General features: G+C 36.8%; 1 protein-coding gene across 1 annotated transcript in view; it reads right to left on the bottom strand.

Annotated features, from left to right (window-relative positions):
- The window catches only part of TRHDE (thyrotropin releasing hormone degrading enzyme), a 383,925-nt gene that overhangs the window by 258,208 nt on the left and 103,690 nt on the right, over nt 1-22,027 (bottom strand). The window contains exon 3 of the mRNA XM_030323249.1: nt 12,801-12,927. Coding sequence (XP_030179109.1) covers nt 12,801-12,927 — 127 coding nt within the window. The remainder of the gene's footprint in view (nt 1-12,800; nt 12,928-22,027) is intronic.

Raw genomic sequence — 22,027 nt, 5'->3', positions numbered from 1 at the left:
CAATGTCATAATGAATACAGTCATAATTTTAAAGCTTTAAAAAATAGCTGATTTTGTAATAATTCATGATTAAAATTTGATGAGGACCCATCTCCTACATTAGACAAGAGAGTAAATAAAGCACACCTTCCTCAGGTTACAACAGAACATCTGCTTTCCACCCTATGAAATTATAAGTAGATATTCCTTGACTTACAGCAAGGATTTTTATTAGCCTTCATTATCTGATAAGATCGAAAGACCTTAATGCCAAAGGTAAAAGGATGCCCTGATCAGGATTACCACTTGGTTTGTAAACCTTCAAAATGAAAGGATAATCAATTAGGAAGTAATCACTGCCTATCTTTACAATGGAAACATTTGAAAAATTCTAAATTGGATAAAGAACACTGTCACAAATACACTGAAACAAAGAAAAGAAAAAAATGTATTTTGACTCTTTCTCTCTTATAGAGCATCTTGCCTTAATTGACTTTTAGACACTTGACCTTAATTTACATAACTATCCCTCAGTCTCAGTTTCTTCAAGCTATTCCGAAAAACCTTCTGATCTGAATATAAGCTATCTTAGCTCTAAAGTTTATGGAAATGGTCACCTTTCTTTTAAAATTGCCTGATTGTCAGTGCTTCTGTCAGCACTAATCCCCAGCCCAGACTTTAATGAAATGTTCCTCCCTTTCTCTAGGGCTTTGGATTGCTATTTGGCTATAATTAACTCCAGACTGACCAATGGCCAGTGAAGGAAGCAACTCACTCCCAAAAAAGGATTATTACAGCCATTATTTTGTTCTAAATACAGCTGCTCTATCTAGAAAATACAGAAAATACAAATTATTTATCTTTCTATGTTAATTTCAAATAACCAAGAAAGAGAAAGAGGCATAGAAAGATTGTTCCCTTTCACTGTAGCTACATAGAAGTGTAAGCCACAGGGGGAATAAAGGAAAACTCATAGTTTTTCAAGCCTGTCTAAATTCTAGTTGAGAGGAACTGACATCAAACCTTCATTTGAAGTCCTATTGTAATTCGGCAAATCCTGTTGAACCTCCTTTCAAAATACATCAAAATTTGCCCACTTCTCTCCATCTCCACTGTCACCACTCTGGTCTGATACAACATTATTTCTCAGATTAATGCAGTAGCCTCTCTCTGCTTTGGGCTTGGACCCAGCCCTTCCCCCAACATTCTACATGATGCAGACAATGCAATCCCTTAAAAATGTAAGCCATGCTGGACCATGCCTGCTATGGACTGAATTGTATCCCCTCCAAATTCATATGTTAAAGGCTTAACTCCCCATGTGATGGTATTTGGAGATGAGGCCTCAGGAAGGAAGATAATTCCATTTAGATGAGGTCATGAGAGTGGGGCTTTCATGATAGGGCAGTGCCTTTTAATAGAAGAAACACCAGAGAGCTTGTTGTTTCCCTCTGCTGTGTGAAAACACAGCAAGAAGGTGCCCATCTGCAAGCGAGGAGGAGAGTTCTCACCAGAATTGACTGGACAGGTACCTGATCTCAGATTTCTAGCCTGCAGAACTGTGAGAAAATAAATTTGGGTTGTTTCAACCCAACTAGTCTATGGGTTTTGTTATGGCAGCCTAAGCAGACTAAAGTAATGCCTCTGCTCAGAATAAAAGTATGTCCCTTTCAGTGGCCAACCAACAAGTTCCTTCACAACCTGGCCCCATTTCCTTGTAGACTTCATCTTCCCCCACCCTCAGTCTCACTCACTTTGCTCCAGGCACACTGATCTCCTTGTTATTCTTTTTAAGTTTATTTATTTATTTGAGAGAGAGAAAGAATACACATGTACAAGTGGGGAGGGGCACAGAGAGAAGAAGAGAGAATCCCAAGCAGGCCCCACAATGTCAGCATGGAGACCGACACAGGTCTTGAACTCATGAACTATGAAATCATGACCTGAACCAAAATCAGGAGTCGGATGCTTAACCAACTGAGCCACCTAGGCACCCCTCTTTACTATTTCTTCAACAAGTCAGACACCCTTCTCCTCAGGATACCCTCACTCTTTCAAATTTTGAATCAGGTATCCCCATTTCAGCAAGGCATCCCCTGACCATCTACCTTATTTAAAACTACAACCCACCATTTCTGATACTCTTCTCTGCCTTATTTTCCCTATAGCAGTTATCACATAAATTTTTTTTTATTTACTTTTGAGAGAGAGAGAGAGAGAGTGAGAGACAGAAAGTGAGCAGAGGAGGGGCAGAGAGAGGGGAAGAAGAGATCTGAAGGGGGCTCTGTGCTGATAGCAGACAGCCCTGTGCAGGGCTCAAACTCACAAACTGTGAGATCATGACCTGAGCTGAGGTCAGACACTTAACCAACTGAGCCACCAAGGTGCTCCTAGCAGTTTTCACTTTTTAACACTATATATTTATCTACTGTCTACCTCTCTTCTTTACTAAAATATAAGCTCAATGAGGACAGGGATTGATGTTTCTTCTTAACTGCTGATTCTCTAGTACCTAATAAAACAATGTCTAATATATAGTAGATAGGCAGCAATGCTGTCAAATTCCTGAATAAATGTTTTCATCTCAGCCAACAACAAGAGGGAAAAGAGCTGGTAGACAACTAAATAGTTATTTCATTTTTAGATTGCAGAATCCTTCCAGGTGCAAAGTATAGCTTCTTAATAGCCTCCTTGCTTTAGGATTGCTATGATAATAAACCAAAAGTTCAATACTTCTAGATATCAACTTACCCATTTTTCACCAACAACTTCCTTTACATGAATCCTTAATGAGAAAATGGCTGCAGGTTCAGTTAACTCATCTTTCACCCCTTCCACTTATATTTACAAAAAAAGAACTTCCTTAGAAGTTTATAAAATATATTACCATTATTTCTTTGTTTACTCTACTAAAAAATAAATTATATTTTATTTGATTCACAAAGCAGCCAAAGCTTTCCCTTCTCTCCTTCTCCAATGTGGTGAAGAAGGTTAAAACAGGAAGAAACTAGAGATTACTTATTCACTCAACAAGAATTTATTAAGGCCCTACCTTGGGCCACACACTGCTCTAGGCAGAGAGAATAGAGCTGTGAACAGACAAAAATGTCTGCTCTCATAGAGCTTACATTTGGGGCAGTGGCAGGGGATACTTGGAGACAGATAAGAAATAAGACATAAATATATGCCAAGGGAAATAATAAAAAGTGCTATGGAGAAAAGTAAATTAGGGAAGAGAGATAGGAAATAATTAGCAAGGCTGCATTTTAAATAGAAGCGTCAAAGAAGACCTCACTGGGAAAGGTGGTATTTGGGCTGTGTATGTATCTGAAGGAAAAGTGTTCCAGGCTTAGGACGGAATGAGTGCAGAGGCCTAAGGCTGATGCATGCTTGGTACATTGGAGAAACAGCAAGGAAGGTGCTGCAGCTGAAACAGAGAGAATGAGTAAGAGAGAAGTAGGAGATGAGTCAGAGTAGTAGCAATGGGCCTGATCCTCATGGGTCTTGCAGGACAAAGCAAAAGTTCTGGATTCTACTCTATAATTAATGAGAAGCCATTGGAATATTTGAGTAGGAGTGCAACATCATCAGACAAGCCCAATCCTTCATAAGAACCTGGTAGATTCAAATATGTCATGTTCTCACACCCTTGACCCAGATAAGAAAGCATCGTGGCTGGAATGAGAGTAGCTGTGGACATGGTGACAAGTGATCAGATTCTGAATACATGTAGAATATGGAACCAGAAAACCATTTATTGATGGTTTGGACATGTAACATGAGAAAAAAAGATTATAATTCCAGTCATTTTTTTACATAACCAACTTTTGAAGGAATAAAATTGCCCTCTCCTAAGATAGGAAAGACGATGAAAGGAACAAGATAGTGGTATAAGATCTGCAGCTCCAATTTGAACATATTAAGTTCAGATCCTCATTAGGCATCCAAATGTAGATGTCAGACAGCCAATAGAATGATGAAATTTGGAGCGGAGAAGAGAACCAGGCTGGATCTGTAAATTTGGAAATCATCGCCATCAAACTGTAGTATTTAAACCTATGAGGCTGGATGAGGTCACCAGCAACATAGATAGCAAAGATAAAAGGTCCAATATCTGAGTCCTGAGACACTCCAATCTGAATCAGCTGGAGAGAGGGATAGAGGGAAAAAACGGACTTGGGAAGAATGGCCAGTGATTTGGTAAAAAAATAAATAAATAAAACAAAAAAAAAATAAAACAGGAAAATGTGTTATCCTAAAAGACAAGAGAAAACTGTTTCAAGACATTGGAGAGAACAACTGTCAGATACTGCCGACAGCTCAAGAGGAGGACTTAGAATTGGCCACTGGGTTTAGCAATGTGGAGCCATTTTGAATCTGACAGGAGCAGTTTTAGTACAGTGTTAGGGCAAAAGCCTGATGGAGAGGGTATCCAAGAGACAAGGGAAAGAGAGAAATCAGAGTCAGTGTAGATGGACAACACTTTCAAGCAGTTCAGCTGTAAAAGGGAAGAGAGAATGGTGTAGTAGCTGGAGTGAGGGTGTGTGGTGTGTGATTAAGTTGAGGGAAACAGCACCATATTTTTAATGCTGATGGGGGGAGATCCAATAGAGAAAACTGAAGATTCAGGAGTGGGAAGGGAAGACTGCTGAAGTGATGTCCTTGAGCAGGTGAGGGAGGATGCACAAAGGAGGAGGTGTCCAATGCCGGAACACCACTTGACCCATACTAATAGAAAAGAATGCAGAGTGTATGGCACAAGGCCCAGGCAATGACTACATATGAAAACACTGGAAGGAGCTATTTCCTAACTTAATGACCAAGCTTTAAGAGCCAACTACCTCTGTCAGAAAATGTACAACAATGTCTTGGAGGTCTCTTTGTATATACGCCCTGATCAAATTAAGCACTTTCTAAAATTGCATCTATTTTCAGGATAAGCAATCTTTCACAATCCCTGAAAATCAGTGAGAATACGCTTAGGACTAAATCCAAAGTTGTGAAGGTTTGAAATTCTTAAAACTGGAAAAGTAAGAAGGAGGGTAGTAAGCAAATAGAGCAAAGAACAAGCTAGCAAAATAATTTAAAAAACATCTCTTCAACTAGATTTTAAGCTTCTAGTGGAAGAAGGCATTTATTGTTATTTCTGAATACAGTGTACATAGTAACTACTCAATAAATGCTTGTCGAATTAATTAGTTAATTCAGTTCTATAGTCGGTTTGTGTCACATTAAATTCTCCACTCAGCGTACCGTGGTTTGCTAGTTTACAGCAGTAATAATCTCATGCATCATTCCCACTAAAATGCACTGTTTTCATTGATTTCTTTCTTCTTTACTGTTCTGTTTATTTCTCTCTTTTTTTGCACTAGTTATTAAATATCACAAACATTGAGTATCTATATATGTTTTGTTTGTTAGTACAGTCTTGGAAGTATATAGCATCTAATAGCAGCAAAATAGCTTAACAAGAACAATTAAGTGGCCATATTATGGAATAATTAATGAAGGGGAAAATGCTTGTTAAATTGTGTTAAAATAACTGTAATATATTGAAGTAACTGTGTCCATTTTAATAGGATTTGGTGTTGTTTTACTACACATGGCTGTCAGAGTGAGGATTAGGAATATGTGAAAAATATTTTCCTTTGAAAGAAACGATAACTGCTCTTTCAGTTTATGAACAAGTCATCATATGAAGAGTTTTTCAGAAATAAATTAGTTTTATAAAATAGGGAGAGACTATTTGATTCTAAATAGGGGGGGAAGGATAGCCATTTGAGGAAATTCATTTCTCTATACTACCTGGTAAATCAGAAGGCAAAGTACTGTCTCATCTGATACCTTAACAATGTACTAGAATGTTAATCCACAGGGACGGCCTTACATTAGTTTCCATCAAGAAACCATAATATTAAATAGATCCAGTATAACTTCAAATATTTTTAGGAATTCTGGTTGAAAAAAGCATCTTGGGAGTAAATTGACATTATGCATAATTAGACCAGACTATACATAGAGACCCCAGTATTAAAAGCAGTATTACTTGAACCAACAAGACATATGTATAGTATTCAATGCCTACCTAAGCAAAAGCAAGATTAGAAAAAAGTCATACTTTAAAAAAAAATGAAGTCTCAAATAATAACTGAAGTGTGAGATGCAAAACTAAGATGGAAACAGTATTATATAATTATCACTTCAAGTTAGAAACAACAAACATATCACAACTTAAAGAAAAAAGATGCATAACCACAGAGAGTGAAATACTTAGCGGTCAGTGCAAACATTTTATGAATGAAAAATCTCCCAAGCTTCACTACTTGCAAATAGCCCATCATCATCATCATCATCACCACCACCACCAACACCACTATAACCACTATAATAAAAAAGGGAATATATCTGTGATAGCTTAAACAAAACTCAATCATTCAAGCTAGCTGCTTCTATTCATGAACTTCAATAGGGCAATTTATCCCATAAGTTATCCCATAACTTATCTCATTATAGAAAAAAAATAGACTCTATCAACACGATACATAAAGCCCATGGGATCCAAGGGCTTTCCCTACTACACATTTCTCAAAATGATATCTCCCCTTTCTTCTCCACCTCCGATTAAATGTGTTTCTTTTTTCAGGACTCAAGTAAATATAAAGCTTCTTTTATGTGCATTTCATGCCTACAGCATTGTGCAATGATCCCACATTCTTAACTTAACATGGTACTATATTTTTGTCCTACAAAATTTCGGTGTTTGATTATATTCTGTATTGTGTGAGTCTCTAATCCATTAATTTCAGTAAATATTGTATTATCTCCTCAACAAAACCACAATCTCCTTGAGGCCAGAAATTCTTGTTACAAAATACCTGTGGCTCCTTCTACAATCACAGCAGGTAATGAATTCTTCATAAAAGCACAGTGTACTGAAAAGAAGCAATCAAGCAAACTCCCTTACAAAACTTATTGATTTACAAATTACAAAGTAGCAGCAAAAGGAAACTAAAAACTATCTGCCATAATTAATTGAAATATAAATAGGATGAATAACAAAATACTGTAATACAAATCTGAGTCACTTTATCTGCTACCTAATTAACTTATAAAGCAGCTATGATGAAAAACTATTTAAAATCTTCAAATACAGAGTGGGGGGATGGGTGAAATATAAGACGGGGATTAATGCACTTGAAGTGATGAGCACTGGGTGATGTATGAAAGTGCTGAATCACTATATTGTATACCAGAAACTAATATAACCACTCTATGTTAATTACACTGGAATTAAAATAAAAGAAAATGATACAGTATTCAAATAGATCTTCTAGTTGATGAAATTATGAGTTATAAAACATGTACTTCTTTAATTTTTTTAAGTCTCCAAATTTTCTACAAGGACCGTATATTACTTTTAATATCAATATGAAATTAATAAAAATATGTATTACATTATCCCTCTAGTAATCAGATTATCTAGTTTATTAAGGTGACCCATATTTAATTCTCTGGATCTTCAACATTTCTAGAATCTGTTTGAGCAGAATTTCAACATTCTGGAGACAGACAGCCTGGACTTGAATTATAAATCCTCTAATTCCTGCTGTGTGAACTGAGTACATTACTTAGTCACTTAGTGCCTAAATTTCCTCACCTGGAAAATGAGAAAATAACAGGTACTACCTCAAAGGCTGTGGAAAAGATTAAATGGGTTAGAATGTACAAAGTCCTTAAGAATGGCCCATAGTTTATAAATATAAATCCATTTGGTTTTGTAGCTGTGGTCAATGTTCTTGAGATTAGAGGACAGATAGCTTAATTCTTTATATGTCTACAAAAATCTTGTTGTAAAGTAAACCTCTATGCCTTTGAGAGTTTTAGGGAAAATAGGACACACAGTTATAGAAAGGCTTCTGGTATTGTATCCTCTGCTTACAACCCAATACCAAGCAAGAGGAAATCTCTACAAACTTCATACAATTAAGGTTTCATTATCTAACTTAGAGATTTTAAAAACAAATCATCATACAGTATACACTGGCTGCCTATTTTGGCTCAAAATGTTAAAGGAATATCTTTGTGCAACAAGGAGAATAAATTACTGTCCTAACAACAAGCATCAGAATTCCTCTTAGGGAGCCATCCTGATAAACTACTTGGAGTGGAAACTCAAATCCTTGGAGAGGATCTAGCATGAGATGATGCCACAGTGGAGAAAGTAAAACTATTCAGCACTAAGGATGAAAAAGAACTTGGGTAGAGAGAAGATATCGCAGGTTTATGACAGAACAGCAAAGTGACTTTTAAGAAAAGATCCAATATTATACTTTACGGGTTTGTTGCATTTCATTTTGCTTCTTGCGGTATAATGGCCTAGCGTGCACACATGCGCACATCACCTCCAAAGCTTCAGTAGTGTCAGGTTACCTGGAGGAAGAGTTTTCTTACTTGTTTTGATTTTCAGTTTTCTAATGCAAATCAAAGAGAGACAAGTTCCATGTCTCCCTTGATACGGTTTGGGACAGAGTCAGATCTGCAAGGTAAGGGGCTATCAGTTCACAGAAACAGCTCTTATCCAGAGGCGAGCAGTACTAGATAGAACACAAACATTTCTCCCTTTTCCTCTATTCCCAGAACACTCCCCACTGGGAATTTTCAGAAGTACCAATCTGTGGTCTAAACTCACTGTCTCTAGTCACTGTATCCCCTCCCAGTTCCACCCCCATTTGTTCTTGGACACACTTCTCTGGCCTTTGCCCTGAAACTGCTCTTGTCAAGATCACTATGACCTTCACATGGCAAGCACCAATAAATGGTCAATTCTCAGTGCCCATCCAACTTGAGTTACCACAATTTAACATCTGCTCACTTTTGAAATTCTTCATTAGATGGTTAGAAATACTACAGATACATGTTTTCTTAGTTTCTCAACCAGTTGCTCCTTCTCTGAAGTCTTTACTGGATCCTAATGTCCCTATCCTCTGAACACTGCATCAGCCCCTCCTTGTTCCTATTCTCTTTTCTATCTGCTCTCACAGCCCTGGTAAGTCCATATAGCCTCACCACTTTCTATATCATCATATGCTGGCAAATGGATATGTGGAGCCAGATTACTCACCCAAACATCATATTGATAAGTTCAACTGCCTATTTGAGTTCCTTTCAAGACATCAAGGTGCCACCTGAATGGTTAATAGACATATCAGTCTCAAAAATTATCCCCTTCCACAATTGTTCTGTCTCAGCAAAAGGCAATTCCATCCTTATTCTCAGGCCAAAAAAACAAAACAAAACAAAACAAAACAAAAAAAACACCTTGGAGCTGTCCTTGGTACCTCTTCTCACATCCCACATTTTCTTCATCTGCAAATATTTCTGTCTATGTTTTCAATATATATCCAGAATTGTACCACTTCCAACTACCTCACTGTTAGCATCTTAGTCCAAGCCATAATCATTTTTTTCCTGAATTTTGCTGGAGCCTCTTAACTGTTTTTCATGCTCCACACTTTGCCACTAATCAGGGTCTCAGTTTCAGCACTATATTGACATTTGGAGCTAGTATTATTGTGGAGGCTGCTGAGTGCATGATAGGATTTTTAGCAGTACTACCCACTAAACACAAGTAGCACACACTCCCCCACCACCCACCTTGAGTTGTGACAAACAAAATGTCTCCAGATATTGCTAAGTGCCTCAATTAACCCCTGATTAAGAACAATTGCCCTATAGTGTATTTTCTTTTTTTTAATGTTTATTTATTTATTTATTTTGAGAGAGAGAGAGAGAGAGAGAGAGAGAGAGAGAGAGAGAGAGAGAATCTTAAGCAGGCTCTGCACTGTCAGCACAGAGCCCGACTCAGGGCTTGATCTCATGAATTATGAAATCATGACCTGAGCTGAAATCAAGAGTCTGATACTTAATCAACTGTACCACCCAGGCATCCCGCCCTACAGTGTATTTTCAAACTAGGTGTATAGCTCACCCTTTTTTGACAGAAGCCAGATTATGTAATACGTCTGCTCAAAACTGACCAATAGATTTCCATCTCACCCAGGAAAAAAGAAGAAGAAAAGAAAAGAAAAGAAAAGAAAAGAAAAGAAAAGAAAAGAAAAGAAAAGAAAAGAAAAGAAAAGAAAAGAAAAAGCCAGAATCCTTACCATGACCTGCTGGCTATACATCATCTTTTCCACATCCATTACTCCTTCCTTGACCTCATCTCCTATTTCACACCCATTTACTCACTCTGTTTCAGTCATACTTGCCTTTTGCCTATTCCTGAAATATACCACCAAGCTCCCCTCTCAAGATCTGGGCAATTTGTTTCCTCTGCCTCTATGCCTATATATCCTTGTCCCACAATATCATTTGGCTTGTTCCTTTACTCCCTTAAGTGATTTGCTCCAAAGTCAATTTCCCAATGAAACCTTCTGTATTTACTCATTTTAAAATTTCAGCCACCTTCCCGTGCCTCATCTTCCTCCCACTCTTCTTTTCCCTCCATTCTAGCATTATTTTTAATGGCATTTATCTCCATCTGATATGCTATATGTGTTAATAATTGCTTTAATGTCTGTCTTTACCCAACAGGATGTAAGCCCCAGGAGGAAAGGGATTTTTGCCTTTTTCATTCACTGCTGTATCCCCATAACATAGAAAAGTGTGGGTGGGAGGCACTCAATAAGTGCTTATTAAATAAATAAGGAAAGGAAGAAAAGAGGGAGGGAAAGAATGAAGGACAGAAGATGGAAGGAAAGATAGAAGTGGGGAGGGAGAGAGAAAACCATCTTCGATAGATCTGAAAGGTCAAGGCAGACACAGTTCATCTCTAGGACACATCCACATGTACCATTAACAAAGACTGAGTTGGTTTCCATAGAATTTATTTAATCATTATATACAATGGGAACTAAGGATCTGTCAAAATGCTTCTGTGCTTAGAAATTTTATATAGGGAGTATTTAGAAAGCATACATATAAATCCATTAATACACAGCTCTAAATATCTATAGATATATAAATAAGTAGAATTTTAAAAGGAATTTTATAAAGTGCCATAGACCATGGTAACTCCCCTACATACATAAAAAGGAGTGTGCTGGGGTAAGTCAAATAATTCAATTATATACACCATAAGGAGCTTAACAAGTAATAGTAACAGTGAACAAAGCTCTTTTCTACCAGATGAAAGCCTGCATGGTTCAATTGTGAGTGAAAGAGAGGAACAGAAATGCTTCCTGCTGCAAGCTGACAGTTACATGGAACCCCCTGAAGTTATAAATTGAGTTCCTCTACTAATTACTGGTCTGAAGGGGACAAAGATCCACATTTTATTTCTCTTGCTGAACTTGCAACATAAGCACTTGTGAATTTTACATTAGGGTCAAGCTGGGAGGTTCCCAGCCAGTTTTACCTGGAGTAGAGAACAGTGTCACCTCTCATGCAAATGAGGTCAGATAGTCCTTCCTGCATTGGGTGCCTACCAGGGAGATTTCAGTTTAACAGATGCTAATAGGAAGTTGATGTAGAGGAGGGGAGAGGGAAAGAAGGAAAAAAAAACTGAACTAAACTAAATATAGATCCTATTTGAAATAAAATTTTGTTTAGAAATTTGAAATAAAATCTTATAGATTCTAAGAGCACATCTTTCAGAAAGAACTCCGAATTTTGTAATACCATTCCTTAAAATTGTATGCCACACCAATTTAGTAACAATATCAACTATTTCATCTACTTCCTAAACAACTCATTGTAAGGCCAATAAAGCTACGCAGCAGGCAGGTACTTTAATAAAATAGAGCCAGTTCTCCAGAGAGAGGAACCTGTGGTTCAAATGCTAACACTTTTGATCAGGTAAGCACTTTATTCTTACCAATAAGCAATCACTTTTATGTGGGTGCTGATCGAAATGTTCTTGAGAAGGAAAATAAAATGGGCAGGGGCTGGGGCGGGGGGACAAAATACTGCTATGATGTAACATTTCAAAACAGGTTTTCTGAGAAGGAAAAATAACTACAGCATTTGTAATGGGTATACGTACCCTTTCTAACTTCCTGGAAAGTCACAGTTCACTCCCCTGAAAAAGCGGTAGCTTCATTCGAATTTGGATAACAAAATTCACTCATTTATTCACTCAACAAATGATTACTGAACACATTATCTTTGTAAAAGGAAGTAAGAATATTGGTGGTGAACACAATCTCCGTTATACAGCTACCCTTCTCTTCCATTATACAGTTTTTATTCTACCTACTATACCTGTACTGACATATGACTAGACAAAAATAATGTGAGGGACAATTAATACATTGAGATCCAACATCTGAGAATTAGGAAAAAGAAAATAATCAGAGTGTCTTCTCAGTGTAAAATATTGAAGAGTTCTGGGAGTCATCAAGATTTAACTTGAAATCCCATCTCCTCCACTTATTGGCTGCCTGGATGAATGAAATATTCCCTGGGTGTCAAGTCCCTTGGGTGGAAAATGTTCTAACAGTACCTACCCATCCAGTAGCCGTGAGGATTAAATGAGATGCTGGCAAGCACCTCTCCACAGTACATATTCAACAAATTATAGCTACGTGGTTATCTTTTGGAAACCTAACTTACACAATGCCTTTCTTAATCCCTATGAAGACTTCTTGGCAAGACCTAAGAAACATTAGGTTTTATTTTACCTCTTCAGAAGAAATTAGTTTTCTCATGCTCATCTTCTCTAACGTATTACTCTTGGAATTTTCACATCTGAAATAAATGCACGAAGAAAAATTTGCACCTTCAAGGATCCCTTCCAATAAAATAACCATGAAAATACTTACCTAGTTTTGGCAAGGAATAGGGCACTTTAAAGTAGTCTTCATAAAATTCTATTAATCTCTTTGTTATATGGAGAGCATAGTCCCCAGATCCTCTTCTGATAGCATCAGGTCTTGCATATAATCGTACCTAATTAAAAATATATATAAAAGCTACATTAGCCTTTTGGTATTCAAGTTTTATCTTCCCTGCATATATGAATCTGCACAAATCACTTTGAATACTACAAAAATTAAACAGTATTCTTATTCATATATCAAAGCACGCTGTAGCTGAAAGAACCAAACTTGAACAATTAACGTAACCAAGTTGAGCAAGTCACAATTTCCTTGCTTTACAAGATGACATAGAGAAGATTTATACACCTTGCATCAAAATAAATATTCGAGTTATCACTTACATGTGCTTGCTGGAGATATGAAGGTACGGTGGATTAGTATAATGGTTCCCTGACAATGCTGTAAGTAGGCAGGATATGGTAGCTCCACAGGAAAGAAAATTCATGGTTTGTTAAAGACACATTGCATCAAGCTTTGGAAGTATCACCAGGCTGAACAAAATATAATTTGTGCTTCCTTCTTTTCTTTGGAACCAACTGTCCTTATCCCCAGTATGCAAAGTAGGAATCGCAAACTTTTCATGTACATAAATAATCGCCATGCTGGAAGGCTGTCTGCAATGGCTCCCAGCTTCAAAACCAGCTGAAGTGTTTCCTATCTCTAACACAATTCGGATACTTAATATTGATTTTTAAATCAAGCATTGTATATTATCTAGTCCTCGGCCAAAAAGAAGCCTGAGGCAAATAACATAAAACTGAACAAAACTAACAATTGTACAGAAAAGGTTAAAATGAGATTAGTTTTCATAAAGATTTCATAAAGCTATCCAGCATCTTTCTTTCCAAAGGCTAAATCTGTTTTTCACAGATGTGGCCCCTAATCCTCATATCAATTCTGTGAATAAGATATACGTGTATTTGTGGAGCAGTAGAGAAGACAGCAGGCTGGGAGTTGGGTGTTAGTCCTGCTCTGCCACTAAGCAAGCTGGGGCATATTGAACAAATTACTTAACCTCTTTGGGCCTCAAGTGTTCTCACTTATAAAATGAAGGCGTTGACTAAAGTGCTTTTAAGTTCTAAAACACATTACTTCCAATCCTATTTTATAGATAGAGGAGTTTGTGTTCTTCTCAAATTACTAAAAAAAAAAAAAAGATAAATAAATGGTTTGCTGAGTATGTGGAAATGGATATTTATATTCAACAGGAAGACAAAAGAAAGTGACACTCAATCATATAAAAATTGATTATACAATTAACTGTCATCCTCACTTAAGGAGAGAACAGAGATGTATATAAACAAAAAGAGTAGAAAGTTAAGAAAAATGCATCCTGACTTGATATTAGAAAGACCTGTAATTCAATAAGATATTTACTAAATTCAATGACAATTATTTACTGAAATAGTGAAGCTACTTCTCAACCCAACAACGAAATCAAATATCAAACTTGGTTCACAGTCACCTACAGTTTTGGTTGGCAGTAATATAAAACCAAAAACTCTCAGGAGGAACTGACTACAATAGCACAACTTAAGACTCTTAGAGAGATAGTGAATATGATTCCCTGACCCTGACTCAACTCACTATAAACATGCACTGCCTTAAGTAAAGTTCCCAATAAGCAGACTCTAAGGAAAGAGGGAACATACAAGTCATCTGCTAAGAAAGTGTTCTTAGGAGAAACCTATGAGAGAACAAGGAAGTGAGATAAGGGAGGCTAATAAGCCAAGCAAATGTGTGTGCAATTTGAGGTAAAGTCTTGGCCTCAGCCTGATCCCACAGGGAGCTCTAGAGTATAAATTGCGATTGCAAGTTTGCACTGCATTGAGGCATGATAATTAGACCTCCATACTCTTATATTCAGTCATCAGATACTGGTTAGCAAGGAGAAGGCATAAAATCCCAAGAACTTATTCTTGGAGCATCTATGTGATGCAGCTCCAGTGGCCCAAAGATCGTCCTTCAGGAAAGATTTTAGGTGTCAACTACTAGGAGCAGAGCAATGAAGAGCTGGGGGATAGACATATCAAACAGGAAAGGAGATCTGGTCTGTGCATCATGAGCATACATCACAGACAGTAATCATTCATTCACGCAGTCATTCACTCCACAAATATTTATTTGGCATCTAATTCACACCAGGGCCTGGACAAAGGATTTTTAACTTAGTGATGAAGAAGACATGTTTTCTAACCAGGGATGGTACAAAGCATTTTGAGAAAAAAACCAATGAAGATGGAATGCCCATCTTCAAAGAGCTTCCCATGTATTGGGTAGGTTAGATAATAGCAACACATAATGATACATGCCATATGAATAGGAAACTAAAATAACAAAGTATTCTGGGGAAGAGTAGATAGCTTTAAGAAGGTTCAAGGTGAGGGGCGCCTGGGTGGCTGAGTCGGTTGAGCCTCCGACTTCAGCTCAGGTCATGATCTCATGGTTCATGAGTTTGAGCCCCATGTCGGGCTCTGTGCTGACAGCTCAGAGCCTGGAGCCTGCTATGGATTCTGTGTTTCCCTCTCTCCTGCCCCCCCCCCTTGCTCTCTCTCTCAAAAATAAACATTTAAAAAAAAAAAAAAAAAAAGAAGGTTCAAGGTGAAATAAATAGTAATCCATGTTGAAACCATAACCAGGACCACTGCAAAATGATGCAGCAAAAGGTCACTGATTTTACTCCCAGGAAGCATCATTGATTTTGGTAGAAACACAGGCATTCCTGTCAATCAACTCTACCAGTTAGTCAAGCTATCTGTAGGCCCAGACAGGAGAAACACAATTAAATCAATCTGGTTGTCAAGAGTTGATGGAAATAATCCAATCTGAGTGAGAAGATAAAACATACGCAGGCTGCGCATGGTGACTACATTTGCTCATTCAAACATTTATTGCACACCTGCTGTGTTCCAGGTATTATACTAAGGAATAGAAATAGAATAATAAAAAGTCTTACCACAAAATGAACAAGACATTTACACTTACTACCCTTAGGAGGTTTATAATATGTGGAAAACAAACAAATCCACAACAAAAATATAATGTAAGCAATAGAACAGTGTACTCTGCCTCCCCCATTATAGAGGATTAACTAAGCTCCTACATAAGGCTAAACCCCCCACATTCTGTCTCCTCTTGCCTTTTCAAAAGCATCATGCCCAAACTTCTCTTTATTCCCACATCACCAATTTATGCCTGCATACCGTATCATTTTCATTAGAGAAATACTCTGTATCACTTACTGTGTTTTCAAACAAAAAATCTTTATTGAGCACAGTTCCTACAGCTATGGTTTACAGCAATGCCCATTGAAAATTTTCCATATAGTTAGTATGAACACATCAGTTAACATCCAAACTAGAACACTTTTGAGAATGAAAACAGCCCTGAGATAATAAGTGTAAGTAGGGTGGTTGCCTAGCTATGCTATCCGCTTCTAATCTTTCTTGAACTTACTGCCATAAAGCTTTCATTTCCGCTATATAGCAACAGGATTCATCCCCACTATATACAACAAGCGTTCTCATCAAAATCACCTACAGTTTCAGAATGCCAAACTCAACAGACCGATTCTAGTCTTCAACATGCTTAACTTATCACCGGCATTTGACACAATCATTTCCCCTCCTTGAACCATTTTCTTTCCTTGGCTTCCATCTTATTTTTCCTTCTATCTTGTTAACCACTCCTTCTCAGTCTCCTCACTGATTCCACTGCAGCCTCATACCTCTCATTACTTAATTTTGATAAGTCCAGGGTGTCAATCCACAGACATCTTCACTTTTCTATGTTCAGTATCTCGGTGGTAACACTAATCACATGGTTATAAATATCAACTAGATGATAAAGACCTACCCCATAATTCCAGAATTCCAGACTCATTAATCCAGCTGTCCATTGGCCATCTGCACTTGGATATCTAATAGGCATCTCAAACTTAACATGTTTGAAAACGGATACCAGAGTTTTCTCCTCTCTTCTCTCCTCCTCAGCCTCCTCCTTCTTCTCCCTCCTTTCTGTCACCCTACCCCCCCAACAACACATTGTTCCCCTTAAAGATTTTCCATCCAGCTACTTAAGTCCAATACCTCAGTATTATCCTTGTTTCCCTCTTTCTCTTACATTCCATGTTCAATCTGTTATCATATCCTTTGGCTCTACCTTAAAAACATATCCAGACTCCAACCACTTCTCACAACTCTACCACTACCAACCTGCTTCAAGCTTCCTTCATTTCTTAGGTAGATGAGTGCTCTAGTTTCCTACTGATGTCTCATCCCCACTCCCTTCAGTCTGTTCTCTGCACAGCAACCAAATATTCCTTTCAAATGAATATCACTCTTCTGCCTTTCCTCCTCCAGTGACTTGCCATCTCATTCAGAGTAACAGCCCAAGTTTTTATAAGGGCTTCAAAATTCCTATAAAAATCTAGCCCTCTGAACCTCTCCGGCTGATTTTCTACTACTTTGCTCCACATTAACTTTACTCAACTCATACACTAGCTTCCTTGGCATTCTTCACATATTCCAGAGATTCTTCCATAAAGGTTTTTGAATTTTCCCTTAGGTATCTCCAGGGTTTATTCCATCTTCTCCTTTAGATACTTGTCCAAATATCTCTTCTTTCTGATTTTCTATTATTTGAGTCTCCTGCTCCAGGACTCTCTATCCTCCTTCCTTACTTTATTGTTTCCTATAAAACTTACCACCATTTAACAAAATATATGTTTTACTTATTCATTTTGTTTCTTGCTGCCTTTTTTCCAAGAATGTAAGTTGCTTGAGAACAAAGATTTTTATCTATTAGTTCTAACTGCATAAAAGTGCCATTATTTTAGGTAAAAATATGTTGTTTAGTTTACTTGTCAAAGGCCTTGTACATAGTAGACATTCAATAAAACTTTGATGAATGAATGAATTTCACAGGTATATGCATGTCCTAAGGGAGTATACAATAGAAATCCTTTAATAACACTGTGAGATTCTCAGGGGAGGGGATGTTTCACCTACATCTTGAAAGATAAGCTGGATGTAGTAAGCTACCAAGTGGAGAGTGACATCCCAGACCAAAGTAACATTATGTGCTAAGGCAACAATGTTGACCAAATAATAAATGATTTTAAAATTAATAATAAATATTGGCACTTTATTATAATAATTATGGTATTTAATTGGTGAATATTAAGCCAGAAAATGGTAAAATTACTTTTGCATTTCAGAAAGACCACATCAGTGGCCTACGCCAGGTGGAATAATCGGGAGCTGCTTGTTAAGCCTGCCCAGACAAAATGAGAAATGTGAGAAGACATATAGTAACAGATGACACTAAAGAAGTAAAAAGAAACTTTAAACCACATTAAAGAAAGGTCTATAAACCAAATTGTAGGATATTAATTTAATACTATGGGCACAGGCAAGATTTTAAGCCACAAAATGACATGCTCAGAACTAGGTTTTAACAAATTACATCACTGCAAAGAGAAATTAAGGAATCAATCCCATTTATAATTGCACCAAAAATAAGAAGATACCTAGGAATAAACCAAATCAGAGATGAAAGACCTACACTCTGAAAACTATAAAACACCGATGAAAGAAATTGAAGATGACACATACAAAAAGTGAACAAACATTCTGTGTTCATAGATTGGAAGAACAAATATTGTTAAAATGTCTATACTACCCAAAACAATCTACAAATTTAATGCAATCCCTATCAAAACACCAACATCATTTGTCACAAAGCTATAACAATCCTAAAATTTGTACTAAACCACAAAAGATCCCGAATAACCAAAGCAACTTTGAAAAAGAAAGGCAAAGCTGGAGGCATCACAATTTTGGACTTTTTAATGCAACCCCTATAAAAATAATACCAGAATTTTTTTTCAGAGCTAGAACAAACAATTCTAAAATTTATATGGAACCAGAAAAGACCCTGGATAGCCAAAGTAATACTGACGAAGAAAACTGAAGCTGGAGGCATCACAATTCTGGACCTCAAATTATATTACAAACCTGTAGTGATCAAAACAGTATGGTATTGGCACAAAAATAAACATGTGGATCAACAGAACAGTATAGAAAACCCCAAACTGAACCTACAAGTATAAAAGACTACGCTAGACAGCAACATGCAAAAGAATGAAAGTGGACCACTTTCTTATACTATACACAAAAATAAATTCAACATGGATTAAAGAATGAATGTGAGATTGGAAACCATAAAAATCCTAGAGGATAACACAGGTAGTAACCTCTTTAACATCATCCATGGCAACTTCCTTCTAGATATGTCTCTGGATACAAGGGAAATAAAAGCAAAAATAAACTATTGGGATTTCATCAAAATAGAAAGCTTCTGCCCAAAGAAGGAAACAATCAACAAAACTAAAAGGCGACCAATGGAATGGGAGAAAATATGTGCAAATGACATATCTGACAGATCTGATAAAGGGTTAATATCCAAAATATGTAAAGAACCTATAAAACACAATATCCGAAAAAATGAATAATCTAATTTAAACATAGGCAGAAGACACAGACATTTTTCCGAAGAAGACATACAGATGGCTAACAGACACATGAAAGATGTTCAACATCACTCATCATCAAGGAAATACTAACCAAAACTATGAGACATCACCTCACACCTGTCAGAATGGATAAAATCAACAACAGAAGAAATAATAGGTGTTGGTGAGGTTGTGGAGAAAGGGTAACCCTTTTACAATGTTGATGGGAATGCAAACTAATGCAGCCACTCTGGAAAACAGTATGTTTTCCTCAAAAAGTGAAAAATAGAACTATCCTACTATCCAGCAATTGCACCACTAGGTATTTATCCAAAGAATACAAAAATACTAATTCAAGGGATACATGTACCCTGATATTTATAGCATTATCTACAATATAGATACACATATAGATAGATGACATAGATATAGATAGATGATATAGATATATAGATAGTATATATCATATATATCATATGTGTATAATGGAAAATTACTCAGCCATCAAAAAGAATCAAATCTTGCCATTTGCAATGACATGGATAGCACTAGAGAGTATAATGCTAAGCAAAATAAGTCAAAGACAAATACCATATAATTTCACTCATACGTGCTTTTAAGAATCAAAATGAATAAGCAAAGGGAAAGAGAGAGAGAGAGAGAGAGAGAGGCAAACCAAGAAACAGACTTAACTACAGAGAACAGACTGATGGTTACCAGAGGGGAGGTGGGTGGTGGGATGTGTTAAATAGATGATATCATCCCAGTGCCCTCCAGCCAACCTGGGATTGATGTAAGCCAAGAACTCTTAACTGGAAGAAATTGTATTGTGTTGTACAATCTGAATCCAAACACACTGAGGCCACACACTCAGGTACTGACTACTCTAACCTGTGCTAACATATGGGCACAACCTGTTGGACAGTTTTAGCTTCCTGTGAACATTTGTAACACTACTTTAATTACTTCCCACCTCTTGCCACATGTGGCTGCTATCTGTCTTCACTTGTGAACTTCATAGTGTGCCAAGAACTGGAATTTTTTAATCTACTTTGATATTTTTTATAATTGATAGTTCATTTCAAAGGCAGAAAAAGACAAAAAAATATTACGGCAAGGAAAAGTGTCACTGAAACATAAAGCAAAAAAAAAAACAGATTCCATCACTGCAGTATAGATGATGGGTTAGAAGGGACTAGGAACAAATACAAGGAAATGAGTTAGACTATTATAGAAGTCCTAATAAAAGATAATTATGGTTTGGACTGGAGAGATGGTGGTAGGGATGCAGAGAAATGGATGGATTTATTCAACTAGTCCTAACATTCTATCTAACAAGTCCTTTAGTTACCAAGTTAATCCAGTTATAGTCACATTCTCACATAAGGACAATCATTCACCTTGTCTGCACCCATCTCACACCAGTGCTCTGTTGGAACAAATGAGACCCAGTTGGAGGATAGGGGGGACTAATTCAAAATATTTCACCAACTGGGGTGCCTGGGTGCCTCAGTCAGTTAAGCATCTGACTTTGGCTCAGGTCATGATCTCACAGTTTGTGAGTTTGAGCCCCACATCAGGATCTGTGCTTTGGATTCTGTGGCTCCCTCTTTCTCTCCTTCTCCCCCACTTGTGTTCTGTCACTCTCTCACTCTCAAAAATAAATAAACATTAAAAAAATATTTCACCAACTGGATAATTCTTGTGTGGTTAGTCAGAAGTTTGCTGTACAATAATTCATTTTATGGCGCAAAAAAAAAAAATCACAGTTGTTTTCTTATGTTAGAGTAACAAAGTTCTACTTAATTGTAACATAGAAACTAAGTCTTCATAAATATAGTTACCACTCAAAAGCAATGAAATGTAATTTTATTACACCTGCTTATTTGCATTTCCTGACATTCCAGGATAAGAGCCCAGCTCTAAAAATGTAAATCGCTTCCTAGGGTTTCTCTTTCCCTCTGCAGAGCTTCGTCCAACAACCAGTATAAACCAAACTGCCCATTTAGTCCAATGGAAGGGACACTATGCTAGGAATACACAGGGATGTGAAACACAGCTTTCTCCCTAACTACTTCTGTCAACTTTGTCAACTTGTAAAAGTCAGTTAACTTTTCCAGGTCTTAGCTCAAAGTTCCTTCCGAAGGTAATAGTTTATCATTATAGCATATATATATATATAATGATATATATATATATATATCATTATATATATATAATGATATATATATATATAATGATATATATATATATATATCATTATATATATATATATACATACATATACATATATTACACCTGAGAGATTGGTATACCTCAATTCTTCTCATCTAGTCCCCTTATTTTGAGAATAAAATAATGAAAGGTTTTCTTTAATATTCTCAGGGCTTTAATCCTTTGTATTTTTCACTTCCGATGGAAATACATACGTACCACCTGCTCAGCTAACATCTGCTACTCTTTAGAGTTCCTTGTTTCTTCCTATATAACTGTCTATGAGCTTGGTAGTGATTAGACAGAAATAACTTTAGTAGCCAAAATGGAATATAAGAGGTTGGCGTTTGAAAAATATTCAAAATTTTGTTACCACCTGTGTAATAATACATCACAGCAATGAACTAAGATATAGGAGTTACATATTTTTGATCTCTTAGAA

The sequence above is a fragment of the Lynx canadensis genome, chromosome B4, assembly GCF_007474595.2.
Source record: "Lynx canadensis isolate LIC74 chromosome B4, mLynCan4.pri.v2, whole genome shotgun sequence".
Taxonomy (NCBI): Eukaryota; Metazoa; Chordata; class Mammalia; order Carnivora; family Felidae; genus Lynx; species Lynx canadensis.
Note: the sequence above shows the minus strand (reverse complement) of the source record. Positions and strands in the feature narration are given on the sequence as shown.